Source organism: Ovis canadensis, chromosome 11 (genome assembly GCF_042477335.2).
Source record: "Ovis canadensis isolate MfBH-ARS-UI-01 breed Bighorn chromosome 11, ARS-UI_OviCan_v2, whole genome shotgun sequence".
NCBI lineage: Eukaryota > Metazoa > Chordata > Mammalia > Artiodactyla > Bovidae > Ovis > Ovis canadensis.
Window position 1 is genome coordinate 37,081,638 of NC_091255.1, and position 18,691 is coordinate 37,100,328.

General features: G+C 54.0%; 1 protein-coding gene across 2 annotated transcripts in view; it reads left to right on the forward strand.

The window, feature by feature from the left end:
* The window catches only part of NTN1 (netrin 1), a 207,041-nt gene that overhangs the window by 141,632 nt on the left and 46,718 nt on the right, over positions 1-18,691 (forward strand). For both annotated transcript variants that reach the window (XM_069603546.1, XM_069603545.1), the window contains exons 4-5: positions 9,205-9,354; positions 12,476-12,529. In XM_069603546.1, the coding sequence (XP_069459647.1) occupies positions 9,205-9,354; positions 12,476-12,529 (204 nt within the window). The remainder of the gene's footprint in view (positions 1-9,204; positions 9,355-12,475; positions 12,530-18,691) is intronic.

Genomic DNA, 18,691 nt, shown 5'->3' on the forward strand with positions numbered 1-18,691 from the left:
GGTGGTCCCTAGCCCCAGGCTAGGAATTTTCCCATCTGAAAATGGGGATAATAACAGTCCCTTCTTGGGACTTCCCTGGTGGCCCAGTGGGTAAAACTCCCTACTCCCAGTGCAGGGGGCCCGGGTTAAATCCCAGGTCAGGGGTCTGGATCCCACATGCTGACACTAAAGACTGCATGCTGCCAGAGAGGATCCAAGATCCGAGTGATGCAGCTGAGACCTAGCGCAGCCAGATAAATACGCATTGAAATGATATCAGGGGAGAGACATCACTTCGCCAACAAAGATCCATCTAGTCAAGGCTGTGGCCTTTCCCGTAGCCATGTACCGATGTGAGAGTTGGACCGTAAAGAAGGCTGAGCACCAAAGAACTGATGGTTTTGAATTGTGCTGAAGAAGACGCTTGAGTCCCTTGGACAGCAAGAAGATCAAACTAATCAATCCTAAAGGAAATCAACCCTGAATATTCATCACAAGGACTGGTGCTGAAGCTCCAATACTTTGGCCACCTGATGTGAAGAACTGACTCATTGGAAAAGACGTTGATGCTGGGAAAAGTTGAGGGCAGGAGAAGAAGGGGATGACTGAGGATGAGACAGTTGGATGGCATCATCAACACAATTGACATGAGTTTGAGCAAACACTGAGAGATAGTGAAGAACAGGGAACCCAGGTATGCTACAGTCCATGGGTTAGCAAAGAGTCGGACATGACTGAGCAACTTAACAACAACAATAATAATAGTCCCTCATCCCAAGTGTTACAGAGTTGATTAAGTGAGATGATGTAGAGGAGGTGTCTGGCACACAGCGTGCACACCACACCAGGAACTGTTACAATCATTGGTACAAGCAAAGGAAAAGTGAGGAACCAGAGCTGCTGTTACTGTCAGCATGCACACCATGTGGAGACCATCGCTCAGGCTGCCCGCGGCCTTAGTTCTTTCCATGAGCGTGGTACCTAGCACAGCTGGCCCCTCTCATTTGAGGGGCTTACCCCTCATGTGGACTTGAAAGCTGATTCCCACCAGGCTGCACAGGGCCTGAGGAATTTGCCCTAATGCTGTTGCACACCCTCGATATTGGGAGCAAAACTGATAAATGGCTGGAACAGCAGAGCTGGGTGCTTGGCAGCTGCAGGCAGGAGTGGGGGTCGGGGGCTCAGCGGAGAAGATGGGGACAGGTTGGGTGTGTCCAGGTGCGGTTCTGAAGTGCTGCTAAGAAAGACCCGCGGCATCTGAGGGCCCTCGGGCTGAAAGGCAGATGCAAGGCCCGAGCTGGTCCCCACTGTCGGTCACCCGGGTGCTCTGGCACCTCCTCCACCATCCAGCCTCTGCTTGCCTGCTGGGTTCTGTGTATCCAGTGCATGCAGACAACACACACAAACACACACACCCATCTGTACACACACACACACACACACACACACACCCATCTGTACACACATACACACACCCCCATCTGTACACACACACACACATCTGTGTACACACGCACACACACACACATCTGTACACACACACACACCCATCTGTACACACACACACCCATCTGTATACACACACACACACACCCATCTGTACACACACACCCCCATCTGTACACACACACACACACCCATCTGTGCACACACACCCCCATCTGTACACACACACACCTGTATACACACACACACCTGTATACACACACACACACCTGTATACACACACCCATCTGTATACATACACACACACACCCATCTGTGCACACACACCCCCATCTGTACACACACACACCTGTATACACACACACACCTGTATACACACACCCATCTGTATACACACACACACACCCATCTGTGCACACACACCCCCATCTGTACACACACACACCTGTATACACACACACACCTGTATACACACACCCATCTGTACACACACACACCCATCTGTACACACACACACACCCATCTGTACACACACACACACCCATCTGTGTACACACACACACCCATCTGTACACACACACACCCATCTGTATACACACCCATATGTACACACACACACCCCATCTGTACATACACACACACCCATCTGTACACACACACACACCCATCTGTACACACACACACACACCCATCTGTACACACACACACCCCCATCTGTACACACACACACACACCCATCTGTGCACACACACCCCCATCTGTACACACACATACACACCCATCTGTACACACACACACATCCATCTGTATACACACACACACACACCCATCTGTACACACACACCCCCATATATACACACACACACCCATCTGTACACACACACACACCCCCATCTGTATACACACACACACCCATCTGTATACACACACACATCTGAAACTTTCACCTGTAAATCAGCTGCAGGAAAACTGTAGTTAACTATTAATAGATCACAGAGGGTCAATTAACCCAGTTTGGGATGCCGGGGCTCCCCCTTCTACTTCCTGCTGCCTGCACCTTCATCCAAAAGTGGCGGGGGAAGGAGAGGTCATGCAACTTGAAATGTGTCTTCTTTTGTGCCTCCTTAGCAACTGCTGGGGGGAGAAGGAGATGGCACCCAACTCCAGTACTCTTGCTTGGAGAATCCCAGGGATGGGGGAGCCTGGTGGGCTGCCGTCTATGGGGTTGCACAGAGTCGGACACGACTGAAGCGGCTTAGCAGCAGCAGCAGCAGCAGCAACTGCTGGGAGAAAGAAAAGCAGAGCCTAGGAGGAGCGGACAAAGAGCTGAGGTGAAGTTTGTGGATTACCTGTGGATTTAAATTATCCTCGTCCCTTATTAGCACAGAGAATTTGGAAGTGGGGAGTGTTTGTTGTTGTGGTTGCCAGTGATCTCAGATGTGAGGGGAGGGTCTTTCCTGCGCGTCCCTCCTCCTCTCCTCCAGATTCAGGGTCCATGAAACAGCCTCTTCCCACAGGGAGGGCGACACAGTGGCCCTGAGTGTGTGCACTGGTTGAACCCATATCCGTGGATCCCCTGCCCGACATGGGAACTCGGGTCCAGTGGTGACCAGCACAGACAGGTTCCTCTGGAACTTGTGTTCTGGAGGGAGGTTGATGATAAAGAAGAAACAATAAGCAGAGGATTATTACAGATTGTGGTGAGTTACATGGAGGAAATAAATAAGCTGGAAATAGTGTAACTGGCAGTGGGGACGGGAGGCTGCTTTGCAAGGCATCCCGTGAGGACCTGTCTGAGGATGGGATGGACCGTGAGATGAGACCTGGAATTCAGGGGCAAACAGCCATGGGGGCAGCGAGGAGCGGAACCCATGCCTGAGAGCAGGAAAGGGCTGGAGGGCTTTGGGTCAGAAGGGAGGTAAAGGAAGGGCCAGTTCTGAGAGCCACAGAGGCCACCAGCAAGGCTAAGGGTCAGTGACCAGACTGATGCTCATGGCATGCCTCGTAAGAAGCTTCTGCTGTGAAGGAGCAGACAGGGGGACGTATTTGTGCATCACATATCCGGCCAAGGACTTGAATCCAGCTAATGTGGAGAACTCTCAAAACTGCACAATTAGGCAATACTGACCACTCAGCTAGAAAGGGGCAGAATACTTGAGCAGAGCTCCTCGGTGAAGATACAGGGATGATGGATAAATGCCTCAACCGTCACTCTTCTGCATTAGGGAAATGTAGACTAGAGCCGTGGTGAGATGCCACCACCCACCCACTGTTGCTGTTCAGTTGCTAAGCCGTGCCCCGACTCTTTGTGACCCCATGGACTGTGGATCTTCAGGCTTCTCTGTCCTTGGGATTTCCCGAGCAAGAATACTGGAGTGGGTTGCCATTTCCTTTTCCAGGGGATTTTCCCAACCCAGGAATCGAACCTGAGTCTCTTGCATTGGCAGGTGGATTTTTCACCGCTGAGCCACCAGGGAGAAGTGAAGCATAGAGCTCCCATAATACCAAGCAATGCTTCCTCTTGATGTTTATCCCAGAGAAATGAAATCTCCTTTCACACAAAAAATGGCACATGCTGCTGCTAAGTCACTTCAGTCGTGTCCGACTCTGTGTGACCCCATAGACGGCAGCCCACCAGGCTCCCCCGTCCCTGGGATTCTCCAGGCAAGAACACTGGAGTGGGTAAAACGGCACATGGATGTTGATAAAAGCATTGTTCACAACTGGCAAAAACTGGAAACAGCCCAACTGTGCTCTGGTGGGTGAATGGTCAACCAACCAGTGGTATGTCTGTACTGTGGAATCTAACTCAGTGATGCAACTGGACACGCTGTTGACTGACTTGGCAACACGGATGCATTTCAGTGCACTGGGCATATGTGTGTGGTAAGTTGCTTCAGTCGTGTCCGACTCTTTGCGACCTTATGGCTCCTCTGTCCATGGGATTCTCCAGGCAAGAATACTGGAATGGATTGACATTTCCTGCTCTAGGGAATCTTCTGAACCCAGGGACTGAACAAACCCATGTCCCTTACATTTCCTACATTGGCAGGTGGATTCTTTACCACTAGCGCCACCTGGGAAGATGCACTGGGCATAAAGGAGGCCAATTTTAAAAGATTACCTGCTGTATGATTCCATCCACCATACATCCTGCTGTGGCTGCTGCTAAGTCACTTCAGTCGTGTCCACCTCTGTGCGACCCCATAGACGGCAGCCCACCAGGCTCCCCCATCCCTGGGATTCTCCATGCAAGAACACTGGAGTGGGTTGCCATTTCCTTCTCCAATGCATGAAAGTGAAAAGTGAAAGTGAAGTTGCTCAGTCTTTGCGACCCCATGGACTGCAGCCTACCAGGCTCCTCTGTCCATGGGATTTTCCAGACAAGGGTACTGGAGTGGGGTGCCAGTGCCTTCTCTGACCATACATCCTGCGCCTCCATAAATCCCAGAATAAGATATTCTGAAAAGGCGAAGCCCTAGGGTCTGAGAACAGATCCAGGGTTGCCAGGATTCAGGACAGGGGCCTCACCACAGAGGAGGATCAGGGCTGCCTGCCTTGCGGGTCAGCTTTGTGGGGGCCCTCAGTAACCCCAGTGCACTTCTCATAGCTGACAACACAGATCTCAGAGACAAGAGTCCAGCCCAGTGCAGCAGTTTATGGTGTCGGGCAGGGTGCCGCGTGGGTGTGGAGCGAGGGTCTGGTGTACAGCAGGAGCATGTTCCTGGTCCCCTGAGCTGGGACACTGCAGTGGACTGCAGCAGTGGGGGTGACGGTCCCAGGGGACAGAACACTGCCCTGGATCTTAGCCTGTTTAGCTGGAAGCAACTTTAGTGCAAGTATAAACCTCTGGCCTTAGAGATGAGCTACCTGAGACTCAGAGCAAGGCACTAGCCCAGGGGCACACTGCATTGCTGGCAGGGCAGGATCAGACCTGGGTCTCTTGACACCCATCTGAAACCATCTGTGTGTCTTTAGCGGTTCGTATCTGGCTGATGACCCCAAGCAAGGACAGTCTGGCTTCTTTGCATCGGGCTACCATCCAGCCCATGTGTTCATGAGAAACCTGATCCGGCCGCCTTCTCAGGGCCCTGGGCTTCCTCCTGGTCTCACCTTCCTCTTCATGGAAAAACTCTCTGGTGGGTTGTTTCCCAGGGCCAGGTTCTGCCTGCTGCGTGCAGATGATGACTTGCTGGGGAAGGGCCTGACCTCCTCTGAGCGGAGTGGCTGACATCCAGGGAAACGGGAGTCACCGAACCGGGCTTCCTGCAGGAGAAGACATTCTGACCCAGAGCCTGTTCTCGGAAGAATCCGGGAGGCTCTGACTTTGTCCCTTTCACCAGACCCCCCGCCAAGGAGAAGACTTCTACTCGCTCACGTCCACATCCTCCCAACTCAGCCTGCCCTCATCCTCTCCCCTGCCCCCTGTGGTGCTATGTGTGCTTGCGTGTCTGAGAGTTGTAGGAATCTATGTGTGTTTGTGCATCTGGGTGTGTTTTGGATTTGGGGCGATACAGCACAATCCCTTTGGCTTTTTCTAAGGACCAGGGTTGGAGTCTCCTGTGTAACCGGTGGGCAGCTCAGACCCTCTTCCTGTGGGCATTACTAGCTGGATTCTCTTGTCCAACGTTGTAGAGAACCCACTGTGGGCTGTTGTGATTCATCAGTTCTCCCCACACCTTGAAGCTCATCCTTCTTTGCCCAGAAGATATAACTTAGCTTCCCATAATCATGGGGTTTGATGAGAAGTCTTTACTTTGGGGCCATTAGGCTGTGAATTGAGAATGAGTGCAATGCAAGTGTCTGTGTTGGGGCTGCATTTGACCGCACGTAAGAGATGCCACCTGGCCTTGGTTTCAACAGGGAAGGGTGTATTTCTCCTTGCAGAATGGGAAGTGTAGGGGGACACACAGGAGAGGGCGAGGGCCCTCAGTGACATGCTCAAGAGATCAGGCCCTTTCTGTCTCTCTACTCCTGGCCTTGGTATAGTCATGCTAATTTCACAGGCTGGTGCGAGGACCAGAAGGACGGCATGTGGGGGTGTGGACATGCTCAGGGGTCCAAGTGGCAGGGCTGTGTTGCAGGAGTGCCCCACCTCTGAGGATGGTCCCCCCACCATGGCAGTGACCTGAGTAGCCTCCCACTCACTGCCACCCACCCCTCTGCCTGGACCCTCTGGGACTCTGCTGACTTCTCTTCCTGTAACAGTGATTTGCGTGAAGCACAGTCAGCCCGCTGCTTCTCTCAGACCAAAGGCCAGTTGCTTGGAGTCTTTGCAGACCTTGAGAGAATGATTTGGAAACTGCACAGCAAAGAGCCCTCTTCTGTAACCAAAGGCTAGGCCTAAGGACGTGAAGCAGACACACTGCCCTGCCATCACCGAGTTTGGCCCTCCGCTCTGCCCATCTCAGCGGGCACCCAGCTCCTCCCTGCCAGCTCACCAACCACAGGGGGCTGAGGGGTCCCCAGCTTTGAGAGGCCTCAGGTGAGGGCAATACACTCTGCTCCCCCCACATTCTGCTCTCGGCCAGCTCCTGCCTCAGTGAAGATGACCTGGGCCTGTGGGTGACTTGGCTCGGACCCTCCAGTGACCATGCAACCTTTGGTGACCCCCTCCCGGCCGAGTCCAAGGCCCAGAAGTCACTGGCACGCAGCTGTGTTCCGTCAGCATGGAGGGGAGGATGTCTTGGCGTGGGTTTCAGGATTACCAGCAGGCTTGCGAAGCTGGCCAAGGGAGGTCAGCTGGCAGGAGCCTGGGGAGTCCATATCCGCCTGGTGGTGCCCACGCCTGCACCAGGGGCTCGGGACGCCAGGGGCCTGTGCTGGCCCTTTGCTGTCACCAGGCCAGCTCAGAGAGGCCACCGTGGCCCATCGCCCTTCCTGTCACAGGGATGGATCTAAGGTCATTGGTCACTTCCAGCCATCCCCTCTTCATAGCATCATCCACAGTGTGCTTCAGGGCCGAGTGAAAGAAAAGAGGGAAGAAGAAAAAAACATTGGGAAATGAATTTAGGATAGATTTGACAGACGTTTCTAATAGAAGGTTTGCTGCTGTTCACAGGGGCGGGATTGGGACAGTCCCATTTCCTCCCCTAGGCCTTGTCCCCTGCCCTCCCCTCACCTGGCTTGAAGCACCCCGCCCCATGCCCCCTCCTCCCCCAGACCCGTACTCCCAGGGTTTCCAGAAGCTCTCACGTGTCCAGACACAACTTCAACAAGCAATTCCTCACATTCCTGTCCTTTCTGCACCCTTGGCCCTCCGCCTTCCTCTTCCTAATTCTCCTGAGCCCCTCCTGGGCCCGAGGCTGGCCAGCTGGGAGAGGCCGGGTCTTCACCCGAGGCCTGGCGCCCTCATACTGAGCGGCACCGCTCGGGAGGAGTTAGTGTAGCTCTTCGGGGAGTGCTGCTCTCACTTATTCCCTTGGATACTTTTTTCCCATTTGGAATAGAAACAGAGCAGCTCTGGCACCAAGTGAACTTGGAGCAGGTCGCCTCCTGCAGACAGCTGCTCACCCTCTCCAGGCTTCTCTTCCCTGGGGGGAGGGCCAGGGAGACCCCAGGGGAGTGGGCGAGGGCATTGGGCTCCTTCCTGCCTCCCCTTCTCTGCCCACGCTGAGTCCACTGCCTAGGTCCGGGGAGGCAGGTGTCCTGTGTTTGCAGATACCACAGTTCTTGCTCAAGCCTCGTGGAGTTAGTGGGCATCGAGTTCCCAGGTGACACTAGTGGTTAAGAGCCTGCATGCTCATGCAGGAGACGTAAGAGACATGGGGTCTCACCCACGTGACCACGTCTACCTGACTACCTCCCAAGGGCTCTGCCTCCTAATGCCATCACAATGAGGGTTAGCTTTCAACATATGAATGTGCAGGGGGGATGCAGTCGTTCAGTCCATAATAGGGGCGTGTCCCCTTAAACTCCTCTGGCTATTTTGTCACTGGGTCCTGGAAATAGGGAGGGAGCCTTGGGTGCAGTGTGACGGGTGGGCAACCGCAGCTCTTCAGCCCATTGCAAACCTGGAGGAGGGGTGTGGGATACAGCAGCACCTGAACTGAGAACCGGGGCCTCGTGGCACTTCCCAGCTTGGCCAGTCCTTTTCTGCAAGGCCCTGAGGGGTTCCTTCACCTCCAAGTCTTTAAGTTTCATCAGGGCCTTTAAGTGAAGGATAGTTGTTGACCCTTCCTGGAGCTACAGTTGATGGGTTTTGTGATCCAGAAGCCTGCATCTCAGACTGCCTGCCTGCCAGTCAGGTTGGCTGGACAGAGCAGAGTGGGGCAACAGCCCTGGGAGGGACGCTCCTTGCTAACTCCCTCTGAGCTGGCAAATCCCAGGGCTCCATCAGGCCCCAAACCCTGTCCCTCCCACCCAGAGGTTAGCAAGGATGCATGGGCGCTAGGAGCTGGCTAGGGGCAAAGGAGCAAGAGGGCACAAAGCAGCCTGTGAAGGGCAGGTGTGCCCCCAAATCTGACTCCTACCCTCCCACTCAGCCTCGGGCTGTGAGGTATTCCTCCTGGGCCTTCAGAAGGGCACCCCGACTTGACTCCTCTGCCCGGACTGTCCTTTCCGGTTGGTCCATTCTGATTTTCGTTTCCTGTCTCCAGGTAGGCAGGTGGTCAGTGATCAGAGCTTCTGGAATGTGTGTGGGTTGGCCCCTCACACCCGGCTCAGCTCTTCCCCTGGGGTGGGGTCTGGGAGGGTGCCGCTAGGTGGGGAGGGCCTCGGAGGGGGGTGTGCTCTGGTCACTCCCACCCTCTCACGCCTTCTGTTGTGTGTCCTCCACAGCCTGCGATTGCCACCCCGTGGGCGCCGCTGGCAAGACGTGCAACCAGACCACGGGCCAGTGTCCCTGCAAGGACGGCGTGACTGGCATCACCTGCAACCGCTGCGCCAAGGGCTACCAGCAGAGCCGCTCACCCATCGCCCCCTGCATAAGTATGCGGGGCGCCCCTCCTCCCGGCCACTTGGGGGCTCAGGGTCACCCATGTCTGGGGGCCAGTGCTCATTGAGGTGGATCTCTGCACTCACTGGGGCCCTGTGTGAGACCCCCACGCCTATGGAAGTCTCAGCAGAGCCGGCCCATCCATGGCTCTGTTCTGACAGTCTCCTGCTCCCAGGGTGCCAGAGGAAGCATGTCCACCTCTTCCCGTATCCACCTTGGCCCTGGGCCTGGGCTGGGAGTGAGGTCTGGATCAGGGGCTGCTGCTGTGGGAATTCTAGGCCCCTCTGCCCTGGCAGATTCAGAGCAGAAAGAACGGACTCCAGGTGGGGACCAGCGGCCTTTAGGAAGAATGGCAGCATCTCTGAGGGTTCCAGAGGCCCCTGAAGGCTAGTGGTCAGCCCCTTAGTTGCTGGAACTTGGGGAGAGATCAGGGGTGGCTCAGGGCCTTGGCTTGGGACAGCTTTAACATGTTAAAACTGCAGAGGTGTCATGAGCAGAGGTTTAGCTCTGGTGGATGCCAGGGGCCTGGGTGGGCACTAGCCCCTAGCCTCGGCCTGTTTGATTCTGAATACAGGGCTGACCTGAACTCAGAAGGGAGGACGAAGGAGGAGCGAACCCCAGCCTCTGAGGCAGACCCCAGGCACAAGGCGGCCTCTCCGGAGCAGGGCTTAGCACACCCTGCCTGGGGATTTGGCTCACTGCCTGGTTTTGTGCGGCTGGCTGGGCTTTTTTTTTTTAAAAACCTTTTAAAAATGATTAAAACAAAAATTAAAAGATTACTAATTTACGACATGTGAAAATGATATGAAAGGAAAAGTTCAGCGTCTGTAAATAAAGTTTAATGGGACCCAGCCGGGCTCACTTGTTCACGGACTGCCTGTGGCCACTTTGGGGATGTGACGGCAGAATTGAGTAGTGGCGACATAGCCCCTGTGACCTGCAGGGCCCGAAACGTTTCCTAGCTGGTCCTTTGCTGGAGAAGTCGGCCGACCCCTGCTTGATGGTTTTCAGTGTCCTCTAGCTCTGGGTGGGCACCAGCTTCTCAGGTCAGATACCAGGGTCTTGGAACAAACAACATGAAGCAGAGCAGGAGGCTGGGGGCCAGGCAGCTGCTTGGGGTCCTTGGAGTGGACCCTGGATCTTGCAGGGAATCCGCTCCCCCCAACACTGGGCGGGAGTCTTCAACATCCCGCACCTCATCCACTTGACTTGAGTGTGGCTGCATGTCCAGGACACTCCGGGCTGCGTGGCTTCCAGCAGGTCTTACGACCAGAAGATGTTGCCATGGTAACAGCGGATACCGCAAATCTGAACCACGGGAAATTGAGCCTGTGTCCATCCAGGGTGGAGCAGGTTGAGATGGTTTTCACGACATCTAATTGTCCGGGTCTCACAGCTTGCGAGTATCTTTCTCTTCTGGTCCTCCAGAAAACTGACCATTTTTAGAAAGCTGGGAGGAGATCGGCCCCACCATCCGAGCTTGTGCAAACATAGGGGAAGCAAATGAGGTCTCCCTGCGAGGGGGAGTCAGGAGCTGTCGCGTTCCCAGAGTGGCTGGGAGCAACATTTCAAATCCTTGAGGGGAAAGGCCTGAAAGTGGAGCTGATTTTTCAGAATTAGGGATGGGAACCTTGGGAGATGAGAAAGCATCCTGCTTTCCAACACGCTCTGTACCTTTTCCCTTCCTCTTGAAAAGGGTGGGCTGATGCTGGGGGTGAGCGTCACTGCCAACCACCTAGAGACCTGGGATCTCCATCCTGGGATTTCTGTGAGCTCTTCCTGCTGGCACCGGGTTTCAGGTGTCCAGACAGGACCTTGGACGCTTGTGTCTGTTTGATCACAGCTCTGGGAGCCATGGGGCCCTCTACTCACGTCCTAGAGCCAGGCCTGAGGAGTGGGGCTCGGGCAGCCAGGGTGGCTCCATGGCCGCTGGCCCCAGCCCCTTCCCTGGATTTGCAGGATTAGGCTGGGCTGTCTGGATTTCCCTCTGGAATGTTCCTGCTGGGGCCAAGTAGTTCATGAAGACTCAAGAGGGAGCCCGGCTTCTTAATGAGCTGCTGTAACAGGGCACCTGTAGCTTGCTGTCGATCATAAACTGAGAGTAGGGGTTCGGCACCATATCGAGGGCCAGCCCTCTGCCTGTTGCTTCTGAAGGTGCAGAGCTGGCTTCTGCGGGTGACCCCCAGGTTTGCCCCCAGGCCCGAGTTTTCCATCTTGACCACCCCCCAGGACCCAGGGGGCAGTTGATCTAGAGTCTGGGAGGAGGGGGTCCAAGGGAGATCTTAACCCCTAGCAGTCAGGTGGTGGCCAAAATTAGTGGGGTTCATGGAGGTGTCTGTGACTCCACATTCATACGGTCACTCAGCCGGGGAGGTGACTCCCTGCCACTCAGGGAGTTTGGGTTCTTGGTTTGGCCCTGACTAGAAAGAGAATCTGGAGCCGTGAAGTCTGGGTCTTTCCTAGAGACTGGCTGAAGCTCCTCACCTTTTCTGAGCCCAGAACTGGAGCTTGTAGGAATGCGTTGCTGTTTTCAGTAGGAGAGGAACGGCCCCAGTAGAGCACACTTCTCTCTGGCCCTGCAGTCTTCTGTATTGTCAGTCTGTTCTCCCTGCCAAGAAAACACCTTAGCTCTTGAGGTGTGAGCCCGTGGGAACCTAGGCCAGAGTGCAGACCCCTCTTTGCATGTGGAAAACACCCCCCAGCACCCTCACATGCCACCCCTGCCACAGACACCTTCCCCACCCATGAGTCAAGGTCAGCCTGAGCTCAGAGTCTGTTGATGATGAATAAGGGGGGCCTAAGGACCTCTCTGTCTGCCCCTGGCCCCGAGATGAGTAGATGGCACGCAGACAGCAGAGGGGGCAAAGTCCTGCCTTCCCCTCCTCCGGTCTCTGCCAGCTGGAGGGACAGCTTCCAGCCGAGAACAGGGTGGCCTGGCCCCTACACCAGGCTTTCCCTTCCTCCCTGACTGTCGTCTCCCGGGGTGAAGAGTGGGACCAGGAGGGAGGGCCCAGGGAGGCTGGGGGAATCTGCACTGTGCTCTTTCTTCTCTAAGGTCAAAAATAACGTGTTCTGACCTCGTTTCCCTTTCCCTCCGTCCTGAACCCCACAAAGAGATCCCTGTGGCACCGCCGACCACTGCAGCCAGCAGCGTGGAGGAGCCCGAAGGTAAGCGGTCCCCTTGCTGCTTTCCTTCTTTTGCTGTGGGGTGCGCTGGGGGCTGGGGAAGGGAGGTTAGAGGGGCTAGACTCCCCGGCCACTACTGGGGCGCTGGCTGGTATCAGTGGTTCCCCTGGGCTGCACTGAGCAAGATGGAGCCACATGGCATTTTCTGCAATGATGTCCCTTCTGAGAATAAAGGGGAGGGGCCTTTATTAGTGCTTAGGGCTAGCTTGCCTTCCAAGCCTGAGACCCTCAAAGCCATGGTCCTGCTCAGCCAGCGAGGGGAAGAAGCTGTCTTCTAGCCCAGGGCCATCCAAGCCAGGGTCCTGTAAATTTCTTCTTGCAGAGAGGAAAGGAGATGGGTGGTGGAGATGGAAAGGACATTCTTAGAGCACTGGGGTCCACAAACAGAATGAGGAGGGGTGTGAATCGGGACAGGAAGAGACTCACGCTCTCACTGTCCCTTCCCTCTAACTGAAATCAAGAGTTTCCAAAAAGAAAGAAAAAAAAAAAGAACTTCCCTGGTGGTCTAGTGGTTTGGACTCAACACTGTACTGCAGGGGACATGGCTCTATCCCTGGACGGGATCTAAAATCTTGCATGCTGTGTGGCCAAAAAAAAAAGAAGTTTCCTCCATTGCAAAGGTGGGCCACAAACCACAGCCGGGTCAGCAACATTGGAGATTTGGCCACCTGCAGAAATCCCAGCCGTTTTCACATCATGTTAGAGGTGGTGCCGGTATCATGAAATATTATTTATGCTTGCTAATTGCTTAAAAATGATGAAAGTTACCAGCCCTGCTGTGGGATCTTGATTTATAATCATTAATAAAGAAACACATACATTACATCACTGTACCATAAATCTGGGGTTTTGAAAATATTTGGGTAAGTGTATTTCAGTATTGATTAGTTTCCTTTGTAGTCTTGTGGATTTTATTTCTGCATTTAGAAATATTACTGTGAGAAAGGGCCCATGGATGTCACCCAACCCTGGCTTTGGGCACAGAGAGGGCTCCAGCCTGGCTGGAGGGCGCACCGGGTGGAGAGCAGGTCAGGCTGTACCCAGTGCCGTGGGCCTGGGGTCACATGGGGCTTTTGTGTACTGGTGCTTGGAGGAGGGAGCTTCCCTGGTGGCTCGGTGGTAGAGAATTCACCTGCCAGTGCAGGAGGCACAGGATGCATGGGTTCAGCCCCCAGGTCTGGAAGCTCCCCTGGAGAGGGCAATGGCAACCCACTCCAGGATTCTTGCCTGGGAAATCCTATGGACAGAGGAGCCTGGTGGACTAGTCTGTGGGGTCTCGAAAGAGTTGGGCATAACTCAGTGACTAAACAACAGCCTGGAGTAGGAGTGGGCATGGGGGGCAAGAATGGTGACAGTGGGGCCCTCAGGGGACCTCAGAGTCAACTCGGGGGCCCCCTTTGCTCCTCTCCTGGTTGGCCTGTGGGGGAGGCCCGGGTACCCGTGTGATCACCTGAATGCTTTAGAATAGACTGGATTGTTTCAAGTGTCGGCCGGTCCCTGAGAACTTGAGAAAATGGATTCAGAACTTGGATATTCATAGTCACCAAACGGCCCTCAAAGAGGAAATGCCAGAAAATTTCAGGGCGTGCTGGAGGCCTCACTGGGGAGAACCAAATACATAATGGACTTAGGTTGCTGGGTCTTCAGCACCTTTGATTGAGTCTCGGGGACACTTACAGGAGAAATTGTGCTGGGAAGGGTTGGAGGAAACAGCATCATGGGTGCCTGTGAGGACACTCTTTGATAAAAAACAGATTCAGAGGGACAACCCCAGTTCATCCAGCTCCTGGGCCTCCCTGATAGCTCAGTTGGTAAAGAATCTGCCTGCGATGCAGGAGATTGCGGTTTGACTCCTGGGTTGGGAAGAGCCCCTGGAGAAGGGATAGGCTACCCACTCCAGTATTCTGGCCTGGAGAATTCCATGGACTGTGTAGTCTATGGGGTCGCAAAGAGTCGGACACGACTGAGCAACTTTCGCTTTCAGAGCAGTTGAGAATTGAGAAGACACTTTCAGGTCATGGAGTCCTGCTTCTTGTTTTTGCTGTGACATGAGCCCCAGCAAAGCTCACCAGGATGAGCTCCTTGGGTTGAGAACACAGCCCATCCAAGGTCAAGGCAGATCGTCATGGTCGCTCACTCTCGTCTCCCACTTTGCTGGTCCTTCCAACCTTGACTTTAGGTTTCTCGTGGTTTTTGGCTTCTTCCTTCCAAATTCGAAATGTGCAAATGGAATAGAGGAGTAGCAAAAAACAACTCATGAGATTTCTCTGCAGGCCACGAGAAGCTGGTATAAAGCTCAACCAGACAAAAGATTCCTGGGCAACTAAGTTGTAGCATCTTCCTTTGAAAAAACTTTACTAATTCTCAGTTTTCTCATTTCTTTTGGTTTTGTTACTATTTATTTCCTTTCTTTCTTCTGGACCTTGGAAAACACGATATCAATGGAAGCAAACAGTCAATGAACACTCTTGACAAAGTGCTTACTCCACCGAGGGGCTAGGTGAGCAAGTGTGATGCCTGTCAAGATGCTGGGTCCTTGGCCAGACCCGTTGTGACTTTCTCTGGGTCTCTGGATGCCCGGGATCTCTCATGGTCTCCCCAGGGAACTTGGGCCAGATCCGGATCATGGGCTCTGGGACTCTGGGGTCTGAAACCACAAAGGCCTTGCTCGCCTCGTCTCAGCAGGAGGGAAGTTGTGGGCAGGAGGCCAGGGGGCCCCCTGGGAAGCAGGGCCTGGGAGCTCAGTCCATCCGAGCCTGTCGATTCTTGCAGTGTTTGAATAGCGAAGGCCTCCATGCTGGGCTGCCTGAGAAAAGCTTGTTTACTTTTGCCTGCGGAAAGAAGGAGAATTAATAAAGCCGAGAATTTGTCCTGAAAGCTGATGGACATAACCTCACCCTGAACCCACCCATCCCCTTGAAGGGCCAGTTCTCTCTGGGAATGCTGTCCACCTGCTCACTGAGCCAGCTGGTACCCCATTTTGGGAGGAAGGGAGGCAAGGAACCACCCACTTCAAACCACTGATTTGTAGTTGTAGAGACCTCTACCCCTGCGTCCCCTTGCTGTGCATTAGCTCCAAGGTATCGGTCTATCTACATGTTTGGTTTGTAGAGGCCCCTGGGTTTAGTGGAACAAGCGCTGTCTCAAAGCCAGGAGATCTGGGGTTGATCCAGCATTGACTGTGAAGCCTTGAACAGAGCAAAGACTGCTTTCTGCCTCCTTGAAGGATGAAAGGATGGGACCACTGGTCCTGGGCCTCCCTGCCCTGAGTCTTCTGGGAGGAATAAACTTCTGCTAAGCTTTCTTCTTCCGTGTCAACGCCTGCTCGCTCCCCTACTCGCTCTGGTGATCTGCTTCTCCCACGAGCCTCGCAGGCCCCCGTGGGCAGAGGATGCAGGTAAATAGTTAACACCTGGCTGGAGGTGGGGCCTGATTTCTAGCCTTTGCTGCTCTCCCTGGTGTAAACCAAGCCCAGGTGAGCCTCCCCACCGGAAATAGAATGTAGACGCCTCGGGAACCAGAAAACCAGAGAGAGGCAGGGTGGCCTCTGAGAAGGCCAGGTGCTGATGGCTTGGGCTGGCCTCCGAGTCTGAAGGGACATGGCTGTCATCCAAGTGGAAGCTGGACCCTGGATGGAGGTAGGAGAGCAAACAACCAGCGCCTGGGCTCCCGCCACCTCCCAACTGGTCTTGGGTTCTCCCTGCAGCCCAGCTGCACTTACCCCTTTTGGGGCCCCATGTGGTGCCCTCTGCCAACTGCTCCAGCGGTCCATCCCAGGGGTAGGGGTAACTTCCAAGGCCCCCCATCCCCAGCAGCCCTCAGGGGAACCAGGTAGCTGAATCTACATGAGCCATCAACCCCCCGAAGTCAGGTGCTCCCAGGTGTGGGGGTGTTTAAGGGGGTGGGGGTGTGCGTGTAAGGGATAGGGGTGGGCTTCGAGATGTCACCTCTGGGGACCCAGCAGCACCTCTGTTTTTTCCTGGAAGACAGTTTGGTTTCTCTAGACCTGGAGCTGGATAGGGTTGGATTGGTCTCACTTTAGACTTTGGTTTTCCAGGGGAGGGGTAAGACTTGAACGCGGCATTGGCTGCTGTTTGGGTGGTGGGGGGAGTGAAGGGCACTGAGCTGGGGGTTTCGCCTGGCCTTGTCTCCTCTGCTGTGAAGTTGGGCGATGATGACACTGTCGAGTGCGGTTACTGTGGGGATTAAATGAGATGATTCGGCTGAAGACTGTAGTTCCACAGTGAGCTTGTAAGCGCTCAGTTAAACAAACAGTGGAGTGCCATGGAAAATACAGATGCCTCCCTGGTGGCTCAGTGGTAAAGAGTCCGCCTGCCGATGCAGGAGTCGGGGGGGCGGGGTGTTGATTCCTGGGTCAGGAAGATCCTCTGGAGAAAGAAGTGGCAACCCACTCCAGTATTCTTGCCTGGAGAATCCCATGGACAGAGGAGCCTGGGAGCTACAGTCCTTGGATTTGCAGAAGAGTCGGACACAAATTAGTGACTAAACAACAGCAAGATGGAGGGAGAGGCTTAGCTGGGCTAAAGTCTCTCCGTTCCTCACTGGGACTGTGGGTTTACGTGAGGACGGGTGCAGAGAGTCAGCCAGAGGGAGGGCCCTTGGGAAGACCTTGATTGGAAGCAGGTGGGGCTGCCCAAGACAGAGGCCAGGTGGCCTCCTCACAGACCATAAGACCCTCTTAAAGACTGGAAACCAGTTAAAGGGCTTGACTTCACAATAGCCAAAAGGTGGAAACAGCCCAATGTCCACCGGTAGCAGAGCAGATAAACTCCGCGTGCCATGTCCATACAATGGAATATCATGCAGCCCTAAAAAGGGATGGAGTACCAGCATGGGCGAGACTCTTGAAAATACTAGAAGAAAGTTTGAGTGCTAGTACCGCAAATGCTAGCGTTTAAATGCTGGAACCTTGAAAATACTATCCTGAGTGAAGGAAACCAGACTGAGAAGGCCGCATAGTCTATGAGTATGTTTATACGAAAGGCCCAGAATAAGCAAATTCAGGGATAGAAAGTAGATTCGTGGTTGCCATGGAGTGGGAGGAGGGAGAGATGGGGAGTGACTCTTTGATGGGTACAGGCATTGCTTTTGGGGTGATGGAAGATTCTGGAACTAGAGTGGTGATGAGTAACACTGTGAATGTAATTGATGCCACTGAATTGTACATTTAAAAATGGTAAATTGTATATGTGCTTTACCACAATTTATGTGCCAGGTCTTAGTTGTGACATGCAGGGTCTTTGCTCTTTAGTCACGGCTATGTGAACTCTTAGTTGCAACACGTGGGATCTAGTTCCCTGACCAGGGATCGAACCTGAGCCCCCTGCATTCAGAGCATGGAGTCTTAGCCACTGGACTCCTAGGGAAGTTCTTACCACAGTTTTTTTTTTTTTTTTTTTAAAGTTGAATTTTTGAGGTCAGAGTGCAAGGGTGCAGTGGATCTGGTTTGTTTGGGGTGGGCTGACTGGAGAGCAGGAGCCCTGGGGACGGGGTGCTGGGGCTCGGGCAGCAGTGGGCGACATGCTTGCCTTCCTGACCCTTGGTTCACTGGGAGACTTCTGAGGCTGGGGGGCTGCTTAGTACCTTCTCACTTCGTCCCCAGGCAGAAATAGCTCAACCAACATGGGGAAATGGTGGACGTCCTCTGTGACCTTGTGGATGTACAGCAGTGGCTGTGTGGCTTAGAGTTATGTTGGAAAGATCTGCCTGCACAGCCCTCTTCCTCTTCTCCTTTTAGGGTTGTCTGAGAAGCATGTGGTTCCCTGGATCCCCGTAAGGGAGCCCTTGTTACTCCTGGTATAGGAGAAATGGACCTGTGAGTTGTGGGGGCGGGAGTGGGGAGCTGGGATCCCCGGCCACAGTCACCTGGAAGCAGCTCTGGCTACTTGTAAGGACAAGGTCTGTTAATTGATTGCTAATTGGATTTCAAGAGATGGTGTGAAACAGGATGTAGAACTGTCCTGGATCAGCCATCTGAGTCAACGGCCATCAGATAAGTATGGCTCCTTGGAGAGTTTGCTCCAGACTCAGAGTGGAGATGAAGCAATTCTGGCTAAGTGAAGGAGAAGGAGATGACACTTACAGAATGCCTGCCCCGTGCTTGGCAGTCTTCCCAAATCTTAG